Genomic DNA, 23,525 nt, shown 5'->3' with positions numbered 1-23,525 from the left:
TTTCTTCCTGTTAAAAGGGAGTTTTTCCTTCCCACTGTTGCCAAAGTGCTTGCTCATAGGGGGTCATATGATTGTTGGGTTTTTCTCTGTATCTATGAAGCGCCTTGAGGCGACTTATGTTGTGATTTGGCGCTATATAAATAAAATTGAATTGAATTTTCAACATGGATGTATTTTTCAACAGATTCAATACTGCAGTCAGCCAGCACTCCACAGCCGCTCCAGTGTCTCTCCCTCTCTCTCCATATTGTACCATAGCTTCCTATAAGAGTCCTGACACCCCTCCCCCACCAGTCACTTTTACTCATGGCCAGGTTCAGAGACTAATGAGAAGACTCCAATCAGGCCAGTCTGCTGGACCAGACGGGGTGAGTCCTCCAGGCCTGTGCACCCCAGCTTTGTGGAGTCTTTCACAAAGTGTTCATGATGAGTCCGAGTGTCCCAGTGCTGTGGAAGATGTCATGCCTGATTCCTGTACCAAATACACCACATCCCAGTGGCCCCCACTTTCCACGTCATGAAGACCCTGGAAAGACTCATCCTGGACCAGCCCCGACCGATAGTCAGACCACATCAGGATCAAATTTAGTCTCCTCGAGCTAAGGAGGCTCAATCTACACCCAGCTGTACCAGCTGGTGACCACTGTGAGTGTCATGTTTTTGTCCAGTGTATTGAACACCACCAGCCCGACCCTCTTGGGTGATAAGCTGACAGCGATGCAGGTGGATGCCTTTTCCGTGGCCTGCATTGCTGACTACAATATGTGTCTTCAACATTGTGTGCCTGACAAGGTGATCAGCAACAAGGACTGTCCTCTCCCCCTCCCTCTTCACCCTCTACACCACAGACTTCAGCTACTGCACAGAGACCTCCATCTTCAGAAGTTTTCTGATGACTCTGCGGTGATTGGATTCATCAGTGAGGGTGAATGAGACAGAGTACCGGGCTGTGGTTGAGTTGGCATTGCACCCTACATTTGCTGATGAAAGTACTGATGAAACTTGCATCCATCTATTCTCTTCTTTATCCTTGTTAGGGTTGTAGGGGTGCTGGAGCTGTCTTAGGGCGAGAGGCAGGGTACACCCTGGACAGGTCGCCAGTCAGTCGCAGGCCTAACACAAAGAGACAAACATTCACACTCACATTCACACCTATGGGCAATTTGGTGTTTCCAATTAACATAACCCCACTAACTGCATGTCTTTGGACTGTGGGAGGAAGCTGGAGTACCCGGAGGGAACCCATGCAAACATGAGGAGAACATGCAAACTCCACACAGAAGGGCCTTGGCCTGAGGGTGGAATCAAGCTCAGGACGTTCTTGCTGTGAGGCAAAAATTACAGCACCGTGCTGCTTTGAGTGTATAATCAATGATCATAGGCAGGTAGTGCAAGAGGTTTTTCCTGATGTTAGGCTTCAACATACACATCACTATGCAAAACATTATCCAACTCTGCTTTGGGGCCCTGCTGCGCATTTAGACCACAATAAATGAAGCCAAACATCTTTTTTTTTTTTTTTTCAAAAGAGTGGTGCATGACACTCAAACATTTCAAAATATACTTTGAAAACATTGGCAATTAGCCACCAGCAAATCATGGCAAACTCCCAGCAGATAGATTCCTGTCACAATCATCATCATTCTGGGTGTCTGAACTCTCACAGTCAATGTTGTTGTTAAGTGGAATGAAACTATAAATCTCTTGTGAGCTACTCTGAGCTACAATGAGGCTCTCTTCTTTGCAGGATGAGTGAAATGGCTGGCTCTGCAAAAATGTGTGGTCACATGACCAATTTCTTCTATGGTTCCCTAGAAACAGGGGTGGCACAACTTCCCCGCTGGCACAAATCACCCCACTTTGCCCTAAAGCAAAGGTAAGAACTAAACTTACCTTTTTTTAACCTCTGGCAGTTCACCACTTACCTTTGTACCATTTCAAGTTATTCATTGGACGGGAAACGACCTGAATTGCAATAAATAACTGGAAAGATTGGGGTGTTCTAAAACTTCGGTAGTGTGCAGATTTAAGAAAGCAAATTTTTGCTGCCATCTGTTTGTCTTTTTTTTTTTTAGCGTTTTCGTTGCATCTCAGTTAGAGTACCAAATATCCAGATTTGGTCATCCTTAAAAGTCTGTAAGTCAATCAGAGGGATCCGATTCCAGTTCTCACAACCAGGACAAATATTGGCTGGATTACATGATCCATCATTTACACTTATTCAGGCTCAGACCATAACACTATCATCACGTTTGACTGTTGGTATGATGTTCTTTTTATGAAATGCTGTGTTAGTTTCATACCGGATGGAATGGGATGGAAACCTTCCAAAAAATTCAGCTTTTGTCTCATCAGTCCACATAATATCTTCCCAGAAGTCTTGGAGATTGTTAAGTTGTTTTATTGGCCAATGAGCCTTTGTGTTATTGGTCACCTGTGGTTTTCGTCTTGGAACTCCTGAATGCCATTCTTGCCCAGTCTCCCAGTCTTTCTTATTCATGAACACTTACCTTTAACTGTGTTAACAGTGGGAAGTAGAGGGGCAGTTCTCTGGATATTGTTCTGGGTTCTGTGACCTCCAGGATGAGTCGCTGATGCACTCTTGGAATAATTGTTGTAGGCCTACGAGGGTTCACCTCTGTTCCAGTTTACGCTCTTTGTGGATAATGGCTTTTACCATGGTTCACTGGAGGCTCAGAGTCTTAGCAGTGGGTTTGTAAGCTTTTCCAGACTGTTGATCTCAATTACTTTGTTTTATCGTTTTCTGTTCTATAGTTTATAGCTTCTTTAAATGATGACTTGATATGTTGTTTTTGAGATCGCTTAGCCTGCTTTGCTTTGTCAGACAGCTTTTATGTAAGAAATTGAAGTGGTTGTAATTCAACATTGTTTTGTTCTGTCTTTGATGCTGAGACGTAGTGGCCGGGATACAGCAAAGCTGAAACCATGAAACTGCCTTCACCATGTTTCACAGATGGAGCTAGGCTTTTGTTAGAAGAGTAACAGTAGATAGAAATCACCTACATAGAAAAAGCAACTGAAAAAATGCTTGTATGAGTGAGTGTGAATGAATGAATGAGGCATGTTATATAAATAGCTTGAGGTGCTCAGGTAGGGTAGAAAAGCGTAAAATAAGAAGCAGTCCATTTACCATTTACAGTTTATTTAAGTGTCCTTAGAGATGCTTCTGTAAGCCTTTTCAAGCTTGATGAGCATGAACAACTCACTGTTGTCAGACCTCTTTCGTTTTCCCCATGATATTCACTACTCCAGAAAAAAGAAAAAAGAAAAAGATGAAAAGGAGCATTATTTAAAAAAGTATAGCATCAAGTCAGTTAAACTGTTGGGATACTGACCTGGTAGTTAAGTAGCACAGGAGCTTGCTTCATTTTCTGCTGCTTTGGTGTTAATAAAATTAACAACAAGTGCACCAGAGGAGCAGCAATGAAACAACCCCAAAACAGGAAACGTTTCACAGGTGGAGGCAACACATTTTTCCACATCATCTTTTCTGGATTTTGTTTTTTTTTTCTTCTTTCACCAGTTTTTCACTCCCTGCACAGTCTCAAGGGCAGGGATAGCTCAGTAGGTAGAGTGGTGGCCCCATGATCGGAAGGTCGGGGGTTCGATTCCCCTGAACAGCTACCCTGAGGTACCCCTGAGCAAGGTACTGTCCCTACACACTGCTCCCCGGGCGCCCAATGGCTGCCCACTGCTTCACTGAGTGAATGGGTTAAATGCAGAGAGGGATTTTCCCCACGGGGACCAATAAAGTACACTTTCTTCTTCTTCTTCAAGAGCATGGAGGAAATTCGAGGAGACAGCAGTTACTGTAGGACAGCTGGGCAGGAGGTGCTGGACCTGCCTCTGACCATACAATCAGAAACAGACTTCACAGAGGAGAGCAGGTTCACCCTGAGCACAAGTGACAGACATGAAAGGGTCAGGGGAAGCCCAAAGTCATGTAGCCTGTAACGTCGTTCAGCATGAGATGTTTTGTGTTGGGGCATTAATTATCTGGGAAGAAATATGCTTGGGGGGATGCTTAGACCTCAACCAGCTAGGCCTCATGCAGCAGAGTATCCACCTGAGACTGGGCACTGTTCATGAGCGTGGAGGATGAAGGAATGAATATTGACTGGTTTTTACTGAAACATAGTATTTAATAATGCAAGAGAGAAAACCCAGCAATCATGATCCCTGTTAAACAAGCATTTGGCGACAGTGGGAAGGAAGAATTCCCTTTTAAAACAAAGAGACCTCCAGCAGAACCAGGCTCAGCAAACAGAAGATGGGTAAGAAAATAGAAAAAAGAGAACATAAGGAGACAAGGATAAAGCAACCTTTAGCAGCATAACAAACAGATGGTTCAGGATCAGCCTGTCCTGTTCTAAGTTTTTTTCAGTCGAATCTTTAATGTAGCAGTTGTGTTTTTCTCCCAAATTGTAACCGGTTCCACAGGAGAGGTGTTTGATAGCTGAAAGCTCCGCCTCCCATTCTACTTCTACAAACAAATAAGCCTGCATCAGTTTTTCCTAGGGTGCTTTATTTGGATAATACAGTGTTTTAGAGTCATTATTCAAGATTTAGTTTGGGAGGAAAATAATCTTAAATGAACTTTACAGATGCCAACAAGGAGAAGTAGCTTCTTCCCCTAAAAGGCTGCTCCTCTTAGGAGTTACTACAGCCGATCATCTCCTTACATCTCACCATATCCCTGTCACCCTCCTGTAATTCCAAGCCTCTGCATATCCTCTTTCACTACATCCATCAATCTTCTCTGCGGTCTTCCTGTTTTCCTCCTGCCTGCCAACTCCATATTTAAAATCCTTTATTTAGTATATCCATCTTAAACGGTCCCTTCCACTCCTGCTGTTGTTCTTCTTTCACACGTTACCCCTGACACCTGTCTCCACTCACTCCACCCTTCCTGCACTCTCTTCATCTCTATTGTGCTCTGTGCGTTTCTTTGAATGGGTGACCCCAGGTATTTAAATTCACCTATCTTCCCCGTTTTTTGTCCTTGATGCTCACCTTTCGACCCGTTTCCCTCTCATTCACATACAGGTAGTTCCCCTGAAAAGAAACTGACATCAGAGAAATATGGTGATTCTTTCTAGACGTAGTCATTACTCTCACTGGAGTGTTAAGGATCAACTTTTAGGCTGATTTTAATTATGATTTTAAAACAGTCTGATAATAAAGTAATTATAGGACTCCAGACTAGAAGTAGCAAATGCATGAACTACTTTTTCAGCAACACTTGGAGATGCTTCTAATTTTGTGTAATAATGAGGACCCCATCCTATTGCAAAACTAGCAACTGAACAGATGATGGAGATGGAAAGCAGTCCTACATATTTGTTTAATATGTGCACTGAAGGACCAAAATGATCAAAATCACTCCAAGGTTCCTCACAGTGTTCCTCGAGGCTAAGGTAAGGTCATCCACAGTTAGCATCTGGCTACACATCAGGTTGCTAAGATTTTTAAGGCCAAGAACAATAAGAACTTTTGTCTGAATTTCGAAAACTACAGTTTACCCACGGCTTTAAGAATGCTATATATTTCAATTGACTGATTTGTGATAGGTTTCTGGTTTCATATAACGGGGTATCGTCTGCATAGCAACGACTATATATGCCTTCATTCAGTGTCTTACTTCATTTGTCCTTTATGTTTTTCACAGAAGTCAAAGCAACGCCTCTCTAAGGAGCTGTCGGACTGTGTTGTTTACTGCAAAAGTGTCCATTTCACTAGCTTCAAACACTCACGTATTCACTCCAAGTTCTATGAGGTGGCTTCTTTCACAGAGTTTAAAGCCCGGAAACACCTTAGAGACGCCGGTTAGTTCACTCACATGCTTGTTTTCTGATACAGATTTTGTTTTTGACCACACGAGAGTGTAACTTTTCTGATATCTATTTCAGGGCCTGAATTTGTGCACCATAACTCACGGCAGCTGAGCAGAGTTTATCCCAGTGGTTTTCGAACAGACTCTTCCAATTTTAATCCTCAGGAAATGTGGAATGCTGGTTGCCAAATTGGTGATGCAACAATAAGACAGATTTAAGTCTATATCAAGCATTTTTCAACGCTGCTCTCAGATCATTTACATTAATGCCTCACTTCTCACTGTGATATGTTTTGCTTGATGATATAATTTCACTCTTAATTTGGAATTATTAGGAGTTTTATTTTCATGGTAGTCCAGGTAAAATACAGAAATACCAGGTTTGCTGGCAGGAATCCCCTAAATCAGGCTCCTTTCAGCGTCTTTAGATCTTTTCTGAAGCAAAACTAAAGCAGAAAGTCAGTATTGTCCTTATTTTAACACTATGTTTAGCAGCAGCCACCATCTGAGTTCTGTGTGTACATTTACAAAGATGCTCTTTTTCAGCTTTTTATGATGACGTACTGATGACGTGTTTGAAGGGTTAGAAACAGGGTTGGTCAGCAGGCTCAGCACAGTCTAAAGTATTGTTTGTGCTCAATGGTCATTAAGTTTCCATAGTAGAAACTCAGCTTTGCAAAATGAACCCTTTATTTATCTTATTGTGTTTTTCTTTGACACCAACAAATAATTGTATTGAATTATTATTATTATTATTATTATTATTTACACAAAAACTGTGATTTTCTGAGTTCTAACAAATATGCTTGGATATAATAATTATTTTTTTCACATTTTTGTTCAGTTTTTTCATAATTAATATAATTATATTATATTAATATAATTAAATTCACAACTAAGCCTGCTGACAAACAAAAAGTGACAGTTAGGCGTCCCAGGAAGAAACTGATACAAATGTAAGGAGACTTTCGTAAAACACTTTTTATTCATTTAAATTCAAATGTCAGTGAGAGATGAGGAAGGAGATCCAGAAAGGAAAATTAAAATTACTTTAAGATGAAACAAATATTTTTCCTTCAAATAAAACATAAATAATATCTGTCCACATAATGTCACCACTTATTATACTGAATGATCCTGGCTGAAGCCAAAATCTGTGCAGCTTTAATAATAAAACAACAAAATGCCAAGTGGCCCAGCACATCATGCACTTAATCAGAACTGAACAGACCCAAACCTTTCCCCAAAATCCCCACAAAAAATGATTTTTCTCCTCTTCCACTCAGTTGCTTTAAACTTCCAGACAGCAGGGGAGGGGATGGATGTGAACGATGGACTTTTTAGTCAGAACGGCTGCTGTGGCTATGTGTTGAAGCCCAGCTTCATGAGAGAGGCGGACGTAAGGTTTGACCCTGAGATGCCTCAGAAACGGGATCACTACCATCCTGTTGTCCTCACCGTACAGGTGAAAGAGAGATTTTTTATATATATTTTCATTAAAAAATCGATGGATCTCTTTAAAAGTGACGTCTTTACCACGCTGAACAAAATGTGTGTTTTCATTAAATGTAATGAAGGTGATCAGTGGTCAGCAGTTACCCAAAGTCAACATCAAAGAAGACTCTATAGTGGATCCTCTGGTCAGAGTGGAGGTCCATGGAGTTCCTATGGACCAGGCCAAGCAAGAGACGAGATATATTGAGAACAACGGTACATACTCACACTGACTTCAGTTTGATAAGGAGAGATCACTTGGAAGAATTGGACATTATTTATAGAGATAGAAAAGTTAGACTGCGATTACCCATCGTGGCAGAATGGAAACCCAGCCGTGGTAGGTTTAGGACCGGACCCCCCAGGAGCTCTGGCTGAGGTGTCTGAGGTGGAGATGGGGAAGAGGTGGGTCTTAAAGGGAGAATGACGGAGAGCACAGATTTAAACCGTGCAAAGCGGAGGCTGATTGGCTCAGATTAGACTAGTAATGATGTCAGCATTGACACTGACAGCGTGTACCACGCTGTCAGTGTCAATGCTGACATCATGTAGTCATGTAAAGAACAGGAAAGCAGGTAGATGAGTGATTACAGGCCTTCTTTATTGCACTTATGTTTAAGCTTCATCAGAAACCATTTTAAATGTGATATATTAGACCCTGTCTGAGCGCTGGTGCTGAGCAGTTCATCCTTTTCACAGGGTTTAACCCCATGTGGTATGACACTCTGCATTTCACCATTCACACACCTGAGCTGGCCATGGTGCGCTTTGTAGTGGAAGACTATGACAAGACATCTAAGAATGACTTTGTGGGCCAGTACACACTCCCTCTGAGCTGCATGCAGCAAGGTACGGATCAGTTTCTTCTTTAAACTTTGTCTTCATATTCACATTAACATTTAAAATAACGTCCAGTCCATCAGTTCAGTTCATTTTTATTTGTATAGCGCCAAATCACAACAACAGTTGCCTCAAGGTGGTTAATACTGTGAGCTAGACCCTACAAGGATATGTTGGGTCTGTGTTTCCACAAGCCCCGCTAATTCTAGAGACTTATTCATCATGAAGAAAACAAGACAGTCGATCGATCAAACACTTGTGCAAGGGAGGCCTCATCTGTGTCCACCACGAAAATGACCTCGACCACGACCTCCCTTGCTGCCCTTTTTATTGAGACACAGTTCACACAAAACACGTCAGAACAAAGCCACGCCCCCTTGGTTCTGAGACAAAGCATTTGTATGTATATGTGTGAACTTCTGTAAGAATGTGTGTGTGTGTGTGTGTGTGTGTGTGTGTGTGTGTGTGTGTGTTATGTGAGAATGTTGTGTGTGTGTTTATGTGAGAATGTGTGTGTATGTGTGTGTGTGTGTCAGACCTCCTGCTGACCAAAGGGTCGTAAACCCAGGAAGCTTACATCAAAAGAAACAGATCTTTCAGATAGGATGTATCTACAATAAAACCTCCCCCAGCACAGAGTGGTTGGAGAGGTGGTCAGGATCAAAGGAATGGCTTTGATCCTACTGCTTGAACTAAGACTGTACAAATTTAAGAAACACAATGGCAACATTCAACAATTAGACTTAACATTTCCCTCCTTTTTGTCATTGTATACTTAAATTTCAACTTATGCACCCTTTGTTTGGACAGTGTCACCGTTGCTAAGAAGCATCAAACACATTATATTCTTTATGCAAACTTACTGTTTGTGATCAGTGTTGCGGTCATTATTCAGAAGCGGTCATATATTACACACATTACACACACATTACATTTATAATGGAGTACATTAATTAATTACTCCCTGGAGAAGAAAACAATGTTGAACTGCTACTTTGGCATTTCTCTATAAAATAACCTGAAATGTCTCATAATTACCATTTAACAATGTGAACCTGAGGCGACAATTACACACCACATACACACATCCCTACGTGTGAGGACACACATGTGATCTTTCTCTTAGTATTTAGCCTGACGGCTCATCACTGCTTTTGTTACCTGTTGAAGTTTAGGGTCTGGCTGCTGGGTTGGAGTCGCCATTCACTGAGCCAAGAACTCAGACTGATGTTAAAGCTAACCTAGTGTTAGCATGCTGTGCAGATGCTTGCACAGAGAAGATTGTGTTAGCAACATAATGCATTTCTTTCTGTCCTGGATGCAGTTTGCACTTTACCATCGTGCTCTCGTCCTTTTGTGCAATAATAAGTAATTTCCATATCCACACTGTACACTGCGCCACTATTTTCCTCCTCTGACACACAAATCAGCTGATTGTAGTGAGAGTGGAACAGATAAGTGGGATCAATAGGCAGGCAGACCAACGGTTCCAAGGAACTGGACTACTGGGAACCAGTTTATTTTACATAATACAATAAGAGTCTGAAAGATGCGGTGAAAACCCCTCACTAGTAGAACCATAACATGACATTTGCAGTATTTTGTCTCTCATCTGTCAGCGTGTATAAATATACCTCGTTGCCTCCTAATTGTTTCCTTTTGTGTTCTTAGGTTATCGTCACATTCACCTGTTATCCAAAGATGGGACCAGTATACCTCCCTCCTCCTTATTTGTTTACCTCAGGATCAAACATCTGGAATAGCTGTGGGATTCTTTCTTCATACTATAACATTAATCTGAAAACAGTTCCCACCTGATCCTGTTACATTCAGATCATTTTTTAACAATCAGCTTTATTTAATGAAGCTGCACAAAATGTCAAAACATTCATGATGAGAAAAATATGAAGTCACAGGATTTTTGCATTATTCTTACTCTGTCATACTTTTAATGTTTGAAATAAAAAAAAATCTCAAAATATCGATTTTGTGCAGAATTTATTTCTATGAACAAATATAAACATCGATATCATGAGAAATCATAGTTTCAGTGGTGGATCAGAACTATTTTGATGTAATAGTACTGTTGTACTGTTTGTTTTTGATCCTTCACTGGAGGAAACATTTCCAGTTCAACTTCAAATGGTCCTACGTTCATGTACTGATGTTGACCACATTATAAAATAATTGATATGAAAGGAATCATGGATAATATGATGGCTTCACTTTATAGCTGCAGTTATTGTACTCGTGCTTTGATGAGATGAGAGAATACGTCCAAATCATAGAAACATTTGTATTTGTTGTCTTATTTGACATCACTGATACACTGCCCAGTGTGGGTCGTAGGGTTAGTAAGTAAATGTGCATATTTCTTCTTTGCTCCCTGCCCAACATTACTGCTCCTGTTGGGTGGACTGTGCGCACCTGCTGTACAGGTGAATGTGCTCCTTTCTATCAGTGCACTGTAGATTTTTACTTAGACAATCATGAATACTCTCCAGTCCTCAGGTTTAACTCTGGTCAAAGATAAGGACAGAATTATTCGCCCCCCCTTTGAAAATTTCATTTTTTATATTATTTTAACGATTATTTTCCTACTGCTGTTATTTTACCATAGTTATGTTTTTGTTACTGTATCGTTTTACTTTGCACACAGAAACAAAATTAGTTCACAAAAATAAAATCAAGTTTGCTTATTGCTGATAACAGGTATCTGCAGGTATTTGTTGTGTCTCACACACATCTCCTGAGTAATCCCAGCCCATTCTTCTTTGGTCAGTCATTGCACCAAAGAAGAATGGAAAGAACTTTTAACAGGAGGAAGAGTGAGGGAGGGACAGCCATCTGCCCTGACCGGTCTGGGGGGAGCGCAGGAAGACACAGTGTGAAGCAGAGCTAGAGTTTAATAATGACTGAATACAAAGTGGTGTATAAACACAGAGTGAAAAGAGGCTGATGAAGAAGAGATGCTCAGTGCATCATGGGAAGCCCCCGGCAGCCTCGGCATATTGCAGCACAAGTAAACAAAGGATCAGGGTCATCGAGGATCCTTTGGGAGGCAGCGGCGAGAGAATCACTCTCTGCTCCTGAGCTGCAGTCACCCAGCTCCTACAGGGAGAGAAATAGGGAGGGACGACCTCCCCACACTAAACGACCACCCAGGCATAGTCTCACACACACACACACAAGCGAATGACACAAGAACACACAAAGATATTTGAGACCGAGAGGTAGATCACTCCCATGGAGGGAGGGAATCAACCAGGAAACGGGTAACCCTGAACACCAAGGCCCCAGACTTCCCTGCAGCAGACGCCAGCCAGCATACACCAGCACCCCACACCACCCTAGACCTCTTTTATAGATGAAGAAACTCTTTCCTGGCTAAATGAAGATCTTCTGGGTTAGTCCAGCACCATTTCTTCTCCAGCTTACAGGTTACGTTTTTAAAGGTGCACATTTGTGAACAGGGAGTCAAGCACTTCTGAAAGGAGGCTTTTCATTCCAGACGAGCAACAATGTGCAGGGTCATGTGCAGTGAGGATGTAACACTATGATCAATATAATCCACCTCTGTGGGAACAGAGTTTAACCAGCTGCTCTGTCTGTCACACTTTCAAATGACTGTCTTTGGTTAATCTATACGTAGGTTTGAAAGACTGCTGCTCCTCCTCCTTTTACAGCATATGTGCTTTAACTGATTCATCCTGGTGTAACCAGGTCTCTGTGAGGCAGAATACATCAACCATTCACTAACAGGTCATCAGAAGACAGAGACATGATGTTTAATTGTCCACATTTAACTGCTTCAGTCTTTGGTTCCCACGGGGTGTCACAAGCCCGAGTCAGCCGGCCTGCAGCCTGGTTCAGGTGCTCCTGTGTTTTCAACTTTTTTCTTACTTTCTTTATTGGTTTGTTTTGAATGCTGTTCTCTCTCTAAATTGTGGTGATATTTTATGCTTGGATTGTTTGTGATCATTTTTGGTGGTCTGGTCCCAGACAGTCTCTGTGGGGATGGCAGGAGGCAAGAAGCTGAAAAGAGGTTTTGCATCTCTGCTTCCTGGTCTCAACTCTCAATAGTTTTTGGGGGTTTAATAAGTTTCATCAGATTTCTAAACATCAAATGTTCTCCATCCAATCTTTCCTAATAAGAAGAATTATCTTTTCTTATTTAAGAATTGACACAAGTGGGTGTTGACGCGAATTCTGATTTTACTCGATCAGTTTCTGTCCTTAACCAGCAGTTTTGCTGGGTTTGGGTGATCATTGGCTTTGAGACTACAGTTCCTGAAGTCATTCAGTGTTGGCAGCTGTTCTGGAGTCTTTAGATACATCTCTCACTATTTATTTCCCCTACTTCTGCCAGGCTTGTTCTTAATTGTGTGGCTTTCTTTGAGCATCTCAATGATACTTATCAGTTCAGCTCTTGACACTTGGAGACATTGCGATACTTTTGTGTATCCATCTGCATGTTCATTTTTCTTTTTCTAAGCAAGAGCAAATACAAAACCTGAGCGAGAGGGGCTGTTGTGTGTGTGTATGGATAATAGCAAACACTGAAATAAATTTTTTGCACGCAACAATGAATTTTGTTCACTCAGCTTGTCTTCGCTCAAAATAAATTTCTCCTCAAAACGCAGCACTTGTACTTGCAAATTCTTTTCACGTGCGCTCAGAGTAGTAACACAAAAATAACACCATAGGCCAGTATGTCCCAGGCTAACACACAGACAACCATTCACACCTGCCATTGATTTGGAATCACTCATTAATGTGGATGCATGTGTTTGACTGCGGGTGGAAGCTGAAGAGAGCATCTGCTCATGATAAACTGATTATTATGTTATTATATGTTGTAAAGTTGAATATTTTACTTTACACCTATTACTGAAATACGTGTTCTTAATGTTTTGTCCCCAGTGCCAACATACAAATGTTTAGGAAGACACTTTGTGTAAGTAAAAGCTTTATAACAGCAGAATCATAGCAGAATCCCGTTAGAAATGCTTCTTATAAAGTAAACGAGTCATTATAAAAAACCTGCTGAATTATTTTATTTTCTATTGACAACAGTAAGTGACTAGACTGAGTTGGTAAAGCTTTGTACTGTCCCACTGTGAACCAGCTGGAGGCTGGAAATGAAGAAGCATGAGCACACCTCCCAACACGGCTGCTTGTGTGCATTTCCCCCACATCCAGCTGCACGAGTTTCCCAGAAAAGTCAAAATGATTGTAGACGATTTGCTTGAGTTCTTATTATCCAGCTGTGTTTCACCATGTCTGTGTTTGTTTACACAGGCACATAATGTACAGTGTAGCACACTAGTGCTGAAAAGACTCTGGTTATTTTTTATTGCTAAATCCAGCAACAAATAAACATCGTTTTCATGTAATGATGGAACTATTTTATCTTTCGTTTTCTTGCATGCTGATGATCTTATTACCTATTAATCCAAGTCTGGGGCATTCTGTTCGGCCCAGAGGAAATATCACCCTGACTTTAACTATGATGTGTAAGCATGTTTGCAAAATCCCTTCTGGTCTAGACCAGAAGGGATTTTGCAAACATGCTCTACTTGTTATTCTCAATAACTCACTTCAGTCATAGCGCTGAATTGATGCTTTTGACTCTTATTACATGAAGGGCCAACTCGCATAAAGCAATGTCCAAAATCATTATTCCTGACAGTGGCAGAGCTGAACAGCCAGAGGTTTACAGGGAAAACCTGCTTCTAACCAAATAAATCCTGAGAAAACTCTAATAAGAGACTCAGGGCAGTAATATTTCGCTTATTTTTCTTTTTTAAATCTTGCATCTTATTTTAGGTTTGTGGGGGCGCTGGAGCCTGTCCTGCTGTCATAGAGAGAAAGCACACCAGTCTATCACTGAGGCAGTTAAACATGCTCACATTGACACTTACAGGCGTTCAGTCCCTAATCTCTTTCTCCTTTAACCCACAGTTCAAACCATTCCAAAATAGTCATGCACAAATTATTAAATAGGACGTCTGTAACGTATATGCATTTGTACTTTTACTTGTTTCGTGAGCTATATTTAAGAAGACGAAAAGTATTCACATAAATAAATGTTTTGTCATACTGAATTTAAATGTGCAGATGATGTGAATATGAATTGGTTGGCTACCTCTGTGGCTTACTTCCAACTATTGTATAAATGGAAAATAAAATGTTGTATCAGAATAAATATTTTGTGCACTCTCCTCGAGTTGCAATGTTAACTACTATTTGTTTTTATTTCATCAAACCAAGTTATTCAACAAATTTAAGGAAGTAATTATTTTCGCATTTTCTAAAAGGTAAAAAAATTAAATAACATAACTTGGTACTAAACCTTTTGGAAATTATACCAATATATAAGTTTTGGAGAACAACTTTTGGAAATTAGTATCACTAGGAACTTTCACTCCTCCTCGTTTTACACCGAGGCACTAAGCTGGTACACCAGCCGTCTCAGAACTACTGTAACTACTTCCGGTAGTTATTACCAAAGTAAAATATGTTCAAGCTTCTTATACGCTCTCTAAGTCAGTTAAAATGTGAACACCGTCGATGGCAGCTGCGATGACAGGGGGGAAGTTAAGTACGCGGCGTGTTTCCCATTAAGGAAATACCAAAACCTTGTTTGAGGCAACATGTTCAAAGGAGAGAAAACACTTTTGAAGGCAAAACAGAACGATTTCCGGTGTTAGCTTGGACGACTTGACCTACATTGCACGCTCTCTAATGGAAATATCAACACGAGGGAGTTCGTGTAAGAAGTGGACTTAAAGTTGGTTCGGCGGTATTAAAATGGTTGGGAAGATAAAATATGTTCGGCAGAAGCTTCACCACGAGGCCGTAAAGGTCGATGGGCCGATCGGCTTCGCGCAGCACGGCTCACTGGTGTCTTCTACTGTACGGAAGGATCCTGGTGAACTACTCACAGCAAATCTAAGACTGGGGAGCAAGCCTCACAGACAGGTGTGTGTTTAAAACCATGGACATAACGAACAGTCCAAATCTGTCACTTTCTTGGGACGGACGTGACAAGATCAACCTTTACCTGACTGAAACTCTTCAAATAAGCCATTCCTCTGCAGATGATCTGTTAGCTGGTTGACTCTTTCAAGGATGTTTGATATGAAAGGAAGGAGATTGGCCTATAATTAGCTAAGACTGCTGGGTCTAGAGATGCTTTTTGAGTGAAGGTTTAACTACAGCCAGCTTGAAGGCCTGTGGTACATAGCCGATCATTAGAGATAGGTTGATCATATTTAAGATCGAAGAATTAATTAATGGCAGGACTTCTTTGAGCAGTTTTGTAGGAATGGGGTCTAAAAGACACGTTGATGGTTTGGAGGAAGTAATTATTGAATTACTGAGTAACTAATTACCAGCTCGAGACCATTACACTTAGAGACAGACAGAATCACACATTAGGCTCCATTCTAGCACAAATGTGGTGGATAGAAGTCTTTGAGTTATAGATGCACTTTCATTCTAAACCCTTGCAGGCCCCTGCATTGGCATCCTTCCCCTCCAGTGTTTTTGCTGGCACCAAGATCTCTCCTGAAGCTCTGGTACAGACACTCAAGTTTGATGAAGCTCCAGATGTGCCCACACCTGTCACGAAAGGTAAGAGACGTTTGTCCATGTCAGTGTGATGGCTTATTTGATTATTGTATTATGACCCACAGAGGTCAGTGAAGCAAATTAAGGTATCAACTGTAAAGACGGTATAAGTGTGGCTCAGGTCTAAAGCTGCACTGAAGCACACAAAGCTCTGTGTCCTTTGCTTCTGTGCCTGAGTCTTAACCTACATGTAAATAATTCAGAAAATGTATTCCTAATCAGGTAAACTGCTACAGTTAAATGAAAACGATTCATTATTTATTTATATCAGTGACATTTGTAAGGTGTCTGATAGGGCTGGGCGATATGGCCTAAAATTCATATTGCGATATAATTTGAAGCATGTGCGGTAACGATATATATCAGGATATATTCTTTTCTTCTGTATAATGTATTTTCCACACTATAAGGACTTAAAATCCTTTAATTTTCTCAAAAATCGAGAGTGTGCCTCATGTATGATTTCTGGTTGTGCTTACTGACCTCGAACCGACTTTGGCTGCAGAAATCTGTTAAAAATGTTTTAGTACAACTTTGGTAAGCAGCACTGCTTGATGGATCGTCAGAGCATTACGGCTGCCGTAGTGAGGAGCTTCACGAAGTAATCTGGGTCCAAAACTCCGTCAGTTTTGGACTCCGTCAAAGTCAAACAAACACTGAGAGTTAAAAACGGTCTAAATTCTTTCATCTTTAATTAAATCATCAGCGTTGCTGCTTTACCAGGTCTAATAATTAAGTTTAACATCCAGGCATCCATGAAAACAGATTTATTAAATTTAACGAAGTTATGTTAACAGGAAGTTAGCTCGCTAGTTTACACCTAAACATTTCATACCATGTTCTGACTGAGAGATTTTTGAAACTAATTCAAACGTACAGCTCTGCTATCACTTCCAACATAAATGAAGACAGAAAACTAAACAGCAGTGGCGTTTGTGGGGTTACTGAAGTTGGACTACCTGGTATATAATGTTGTGCTACGTGACTGCTAGCGACACAGCTATGTTAGCATAACATTAGCACAGTGAAGCTGGAGGATGAACGCCAACTTTTTTTCCACTCGATAAAAGTTAACGTGAGGGATTCTGGTGGTCAGGGACAAATGCAATCGCATAGCAGGATGCTGTACACGGGCCAAACTTCAGTCAGGAGAACAACTGAGATTAATCCATCCACAATACGAGGTTAGTTATTAATATACTGCAACAACATGGGAACAGAAAGCTGCGAGAGATTCAACATTAATGAATCAATGTTACAGAAGTGGAGGAAGCGCAGTTTTTGGCTTTCCCCAATTTCAAAAGTGCTTCATCTCTTTGCTATGACTGTCGCCGCCATATTTGCAGATGATAATGGTGTAGCGCCTCGCTGCGATCCGCTATTGAACCCGGAATAACGGTACCCCGCATGCGCAAATCTTACGTCACTTCCTCTCTTTGCCAACATTGCGACATTCAATATATTTGACATGATACGGTTAGCGCCCAGTTAGCTCCTAGCATTTCTCAACAGCTCTGCCTCCTTTTCGACTGCCCGGGACATTTAAACAATGGATAATCCGTATACAAAGAAATTCATGCTTTTCTCCTCAACAGAGAGCGTCCCCCGATTGAGCAACAGCGCCGTAAAATAAGAAGAATGGCGCCTAATTACAGAGTTAATAATGCAGACTTTGTAATATCTCACGTGTAGATTCATCAGCCAGATTGAAGTGTTTACTGACAATTGACAGTGATAGCGCACATCATCATCACTATTCCAACAATCCTCTCCTCACAGACAAGCATAAACACACTCGACTATCGCTAAATCAGATTTAACACACGTTTGTAATGACGATAATTCAGTTTATAATAGGGTTTATTCGCTCGGTCAGCAGGTGGCGGTATCCTCGTACACTGGGGAGTAAACTGCCATTAAACGAACAGAAGAAGAAGAAAACATCTGCACATGCGCGGTACGGATCGGGTAGACCCGATTTGTACGGTCAGACTTTACACATGCGCAGTAAGGATCGGAGAGTCCTGATCCGTAACTTTCTTTTTATTTTTCGTTTTTGTCTACATTGTACTGAAATGCTTCATTATTGCAAACATTTTAAGATATACTTGTTATTCTTAACATCTTAACAGATACTCTGACCCATAACTATCGTAAAACGCTACGACCGGAAGTAGAGACCTTTCGCGCATGCGGGGTACCGATCGGGTTTCCGGTACGGATCGGGTAGTGACAGTAGCCGCTGCCATGCTTTGACCAAAACAGGCGCAGCTTGATGACATCATCAACATGCGCTATCGCGATAGAGCGATATAGTCTAAATCTCTATCGTTGGCCAAATTTTTATCATTTCTATCGTATATCGTTTCTATCGCCCACCCCTACTGTCTGACTTATTAAAATGAGTGTTATTAAAATGCTGATGAGAGAAATATTTTGTGTTTGGGACCTAACAGAGTTGCTCGATATGGTTACTTAAGAAATGTACAAAATTTAAAAAAATGGTGTGACAGGAACAAACTATGCTTGAATCTCTGTAAACTGTTGATGTGATTTAGAAATAAAATGAAATTCAGTCGAGTTGTTGAGCTGACTGAGTGTCTCTCTTGCTCAGCTGTGAAGCCAGTTGCAGTTAATCTCAGGTTTATGTGCTCAGGCCCCGGAGTGTAAATGCTGGTTTTCACTCAGTGTTTTGATTTTATTTCAGCATTTGAGAACAACAGAGAAAAAGCAACAACAGGTAAGAAGACTTCAGAATCTCTGTAATTTGAGAATAGAGCAGTTTCAAGTTTGAACTGTACAGAGGCAGAAAAACAGCATAATTGTGTGTGTGTGTCTTTAATGAGCCTGTTTTGGTTCTTCAGTGTATGTGAAGGCCTCCATGAAACTGTTGAAATGCTCGTCACTACTCAGAGTCGTCTAAAGCAGCTGCAAAGCTGTGATGTGCTGAACCAGTCTTCTCTCTCCCTGCTGTGGTGTTGTTTTCTCATTTGCCTTCAGCTGTTCGATATCACTTACTCTGCAGTGTGTGCGGTGTGGTGGATGTACGACGGTTAGGTGGAGAACTCGTCTTCTGACCACCTCAATCACAGAGATCCATTTCATCTGACAGTGGAAAAACGAGGCTCCCAGTGGGAACAGTGGTGGTAAAGCATGCCCCCTGCCTAACAAACACACTGGAAACCCCCACCTACTTGTGAAAGATTGGATTTCTCCACCTGTGCTCACAGTTGTAGTCAGTGGCAGATGCTTATCTTTGCCTGTTCTGTTAAAGCACTTGTGTTGTTTGGTGCTGTGCTGGTAGATAAAGGCCTGCTAGGATGTCTGCACTGTTCACAGTGTGGAGATAACATGCCTGTCTGAACAACACTGGCTGACATACAGTGGGGTAAATAATGATTGGATGAGCAGCAGGTTTGCACACATCTCAGGGGGGATTTTGGCCCACTCCACTTGACAAACAACTCCACGCTTCAGCTCCCTCCACAGATGTCCTGGAGCATTGACGTTTGGAGACTGGGGAGCCTTTAATGGGCCTCTTCCTTAGCCAGTCTGTTGTTGCCTTGGTTGGTATTTTGTCTCTCCATTACATTTAAACATGATAAAAATGATAGACAGCTCATTCTTTGTAAGTGAGCAAACGTACAAGATGTTGAGTTAGGCATGTCTCCCCATCGCTAGCTTAAACAAGTCCTTGGCAGTACCTATTATATAAAATATATAAAAAAATTCCCCACTCGCCCCTGCGGGCGGTTTATCCTTCAAGCTCGCGTCCTCTACCAGAGGCCTGGGAGCTTGAGGGTCCTGCAGTATCTTAGCTGTTCCCAGGACTGCGCTCTTCTGGACAGAGATCTCCGATGTTATTCCCGGGATCTGCTGGAGCCACTCGCCTAGCTTGGGAGTCACCGCACCTAGTGCTCCGATTACCACGGGGACCACCGTTACCTTCACCCTCCACATCCTCTCGAGCTCTTCTCTGAGCCCTTGGTATTTCTCCAGCTTCTCGTGTTCCTTCTTCCTGATATTACTGTCATTCGGAACCGCTACATCGATCACTACGGCCGTCTTCTTCTGTTTGTCTACCACCACTATGTCAGGTTGGTTAGCCACCAACATTTTGTCCGTCTGTATCTGGAAGTCCCACAGGATCTTAGCTCGGTCATTCTCCACCACCCTTGGGGGCATCTCCCATTTTGACCTCGGGACTTCCAGGTTATACTCGGCACAGATGTTCCTGTACACTATGCCGGCCACTTGGTTATGGCGTTCCATGTATGCCTTGCCTGCTAGCATCTTGCACCCTGCTGTTATGTGCTGGATTGTCTCTGGGGCATCTTTACACAGCCTGCACCTGGGGTCTTGCCTGGTGTGATAGACCCCAGCCTCTATGGATCTTGTACTCAGAGCTTGTTCTTGTGCTGCCATGATTAATGCCTCTGTGCTGTCTTTCAGTCCAGCTTTGTCCAGCCACTGGTAGGATTTCTGGATATCAGCCACCTCCTCTATCTGCCGGTGGTACATACATGCAGGGCCCTGTCCTTCCATGATGGTTCCTCGTCTTTTTTAATTTGCTTCGTATTTCGCCGCATGTCTTCACAGAACAAATGTGGACTCACTCAGCCTTAATGTTAAACAAGAGGGAGTTGTTATGGAATTTAAAACACCAACATATAGTCAGTAGATTTTATTTAAAAGTGTTTATATGGACAGAATACTGCATCTCTAATGTAATTAACCCCAATATGAGCAGTAGTATACCAGAACACACTGACTGGGTAAAGCTGCCTGTGTGGGCGCTTCATGGGTCAGTGTTGACCTAGCTTTTACTTTAGTGCTGGGCACTGCTATGATTTAAAAAAAAAGGGACATAGAGCAAAGAACAGCATGTTTGAAGCTGCTGCTAAAACATGGATCAATAAGCTTCAATATATTTCTGATGCTGTTGCAGCTACAGGGACAGGACTGCTCAGAGCCTCTACAGCCTTTTGTCTTCACTCTTTCATTTCCAAAAGGAAAGAACTGTGTTTCTACGTTGGGTTAACCCTGCATGGGTTTTGGTCCTGACACATGCACGGAGTGTCAGCGCTGGTTTATGCAGCACTAAGCTTTGTTTTCTGTTCACGAAGGAAGGTTTGCAGCCATCTTTGATGAGTCACATAAAGCTGCCTCTCATAGGCCCCTCCCACTGTGCTGTTATATCGACTGATATTCCTGTTTGTGTGTGTTTGTGTTTCTACAGGCACAGAAATCAAGAAAATGCAGTCAAAGAAAGAAAAGATGAAGGAGAGGAGGGAGCGGTGGCTCAGCAGTGAGTTCACATGGACACAACAATGTAACCTGCTCTTATTTACTCTGGCAGCTGTGGTTCAGTCGTACAGCTCCATTTCTTACCAAAAATCTCAGGCCAACACGTATTTTCATCTAAGTGAACAGTCCAAACACACTCTGGAGTCTGCCACGTGGGCTTGTGTTCATTCTTATTAATGTAATATTTTTGTCAGTGTCACTTCACTATTACACTGTTTTAATTACTGAGTTAGGGTTAGTTTGCAGGGAGGCTGAGGTGAAGGTACTGGTGTCTGATCGCTCTGTGCACGAGCCCCACTGTGGTCCACAAACTCTTCAAAAACATCAGAAACAACAGGTTTCGATCTGCCGTCCAGAGGGACCTGTGTACGGTCCAGGTGTCGCCTCAGTGCTGCTAGAACTGAATTCAACGCTCGTGAAAAAACAGTCGGACGCGTCGTTCTGTGGAGAAGGTGAACCCGTTACACTCCACTCACCGTGGACACGCGTGTTTGGAAACTGTGTGTTTGTGTGATCTTAGTTGTTTTCATGTAACACAGATTATTAAAGGTTTTAAAAACGACATCTTCTTCCAATTAGGAATCTTCTCTCCGTGATCATTTCAGCTAATTGGGATTAGCCTGTAACAGTAGCCCTGTGATGAGCCAATCAATTCGTCAGTAACACAACACGTTTCCTCTTCAGGCGTATAATTAGGTACTAATGGCTTCATGTCTCAGCCCTGCTGAAACCCTAAACCAGCTCCACAGTGGATCGTCCCAGTGTTACAGTCTGGGCTCCACTGGCCAAGGACATCCAGCTTTCACTTTAAATGTACAGCTTGAATGGACACGTTAGGGAAAGAAGATTCATTTCCAGAATTACTAAACTTAAAGTAATTCTGATGCTTGGGGAGTAAGAAATATGCAGTACATACTTTAATGGTTTGTTTCCACATCACTGGGGCTCAGCTGTTTGACAGGAGAATGAATCCTTGTACTTGGTCGTCAGCTGTGGAGAGTTTAGTTGGCATGAAGGTTCCTTTGGGATCAATACTTCTTATTGTTTTGGTAGACACGTCGCTCATTTTCACTGTGATGCCAGAAAATAGTTTGAAAAGAATTAAGTGACAGTAAAATGGATAAAACCCTCCTGTTAAGGTACCACAGAGGCTTTCTTCATGTGCAACGGTCTGCATGTGTGATGTCACAGAGCTGCCATCACAGGTTCGGCTTGTTGTTGTCAGCTGTCCCTCGTCTTTCTTCTGTAGTCTGCAAACACTGTCTGCGTGTGTTACTCAATGTAACATCTCAGTTTAAATCAACTTTGACATGTTTAAGTTCACATGTGAGAGATAACGGTGTCATTGCACAGTCCTACGTGGTACAATAGCACAACGACACTGATAACTGTCCCACGACGGCACATCACAGTAACTTCAGTAATAAAATGAAGAAGAATAAGTGTATGTTATATAGAAACCTCACATCTTGTACTGACATTTCCTGTTACTATATGTCTCACTGTAATAATTTCGCTGCTGTTTCTCAGAGATCAGCTCCATTAAGCAGGCGAAAGAGCTCCAAGCAGCCGAGGTCCGGAGACAGGCCACTCCTGTAGTGGGAGACATGAGGCCGCTGGCTGACGCCTTACCGGATCTCTCTCAGCTCATCTCCCCAGCTTCCACAGCCCCCGTCGCTTGCCGCAAAAGCAGGAAAATCAAAGTGTAAGTGCCAAGGTGACCGCTGAGCAAGCCAGGCATCAAGTGTCAACATGACAGTTGTTGATTATCAAGTGCAGCGTCCCAAAATGATCCCGTTTCTTTTGTCCTTGAAGACAGCAAATCAGGACTAATGGCATGTTTGTGGCTGATGAGGCTTCATCTACTGGCTGCTCTCACTTGTGTTCGCTGTCCGTTTCTTAATGACCAAATATTTCAGTAGAAATGAGCAGAGGTTGGAAAAATGAGCTTACTTTGAGCTGATCAGGCCAAAATAAGACGTTTTATTTCAATAATAAAGAGATTTTCTAAGCTTTACTGTTTTCCGCAGGCGTGTCCATCAGTGCCTGCTATACTGACACAAAATGAATTATGGACCATCGCACGAGCACCACTGTTTTACTGCTGACACAGGCCTGCACTTACATCTTTTTCTGTACTCTGATGAGTCATCAGTCCAGTCAGTTTTTTCCATTGTCACCATGGTTCACCACAGTCCTCAGAAACTTTGTCATCTTTGTACACTGATGTGCTGGTTTTCACATCTTTAGTCTCAATCTCTTTCTTTGTATTTTAGAGAATTTGTACTTCACTTTGTTCTGTCGTGTTCATGATGAGTGACAAAAAAAAACAAACCTTGAACTGTAAATTTGTTATCCAAGCAGCAGTAATCAGACCTGGGTTCATCTAGGTCAA

At 42.0% G+C, this 23,525-nt stretch overlaps 2 protein-coding genes across 3 annotated transcripts in view; both read left to right on the top strand.

Moving 5' to 3' along the window:
* Positions 1–3,745: 3,745 nt before the first annotated feature.
* Positions 3,746–10,140, top strand: plcd4a (phospholipase C, delta 4a). The gene is made up of 5 exons (XM_042214138.1): positions 3,746–5,846; positions 5,931–7,319; positions 7,432–7,564; positions 8,048–8,197; positions 9,860–10,140. The coding sequence occupies exons 2-5, from the start codon at positions 7,116–7,118 to the stop codon at positions 9,949–9,951; spliced, it is 579 nt and encodes a 192-aa protein (XP_042070072.1). The 5' UTR covers positions 3,746–5,846; positions 5,931–7,115; the 3' UTR covers positions 9,952–10,140.
* A 4,564-nt stretch (positions 10,141–14,704) lies between these two features.
* The window catches only part of slx9 (SLX9 ribosome biogenesis factor), a 12,336-nt gene continuing 3,515 nt past the window's right edge, over positions 14,705–23,525 (top strand). The window contains exons 1-5 of one of the 2 annotated variants that reach the window (XM_042214144.1): positions 14,705–15,172; positions 15,706–15,826; positions 18,531–18,563; positions 21,063–21,131; positions 22,661–22,835. In XM_042214144.1, the coding sequence (XP_042070078.1) occupies positions 15,002–15,172; positions 15,706–15,826; positions 18,531–18,563; positions 21,063–21,131; positions 22,661–22,835 (569 nt within the window). In that variant the 5' untranslated portion in view covers positions 14,705–15,001. The remainder of the gene's footprint in view (positions 15,173–15,705; positions 15,827–18,530; positions 18,564–21,062; positions 21,132–22,660; positions 22,836–23,525) is intronic. The other variant, XM_005947605.3, reaches the window with a different exon arrangement.

This window comes from Haplochromis burtoni, unplaced genomic scaffold, assembly GCF_018398535.1.
Source record: "Haplochromis burtoni strain Fernald_Lab_line unplaced genomic scaffold, NCSU_Asbu1 Contig_522, whole genome shotgun sequence".
In the NCBI taxonomy this organism is placed as follows: domain Eukaryota; kingdom Metazoa; phylum Chordata; class Actinopteri; order Cichliformes; family Cichlidae; genus Haplochromis; species Haplochromis burtoni.
Note: the sequence above shows the minus strand (reverse complement) of the source record. Positions and strands in the feature narration are given on the sequence as shown.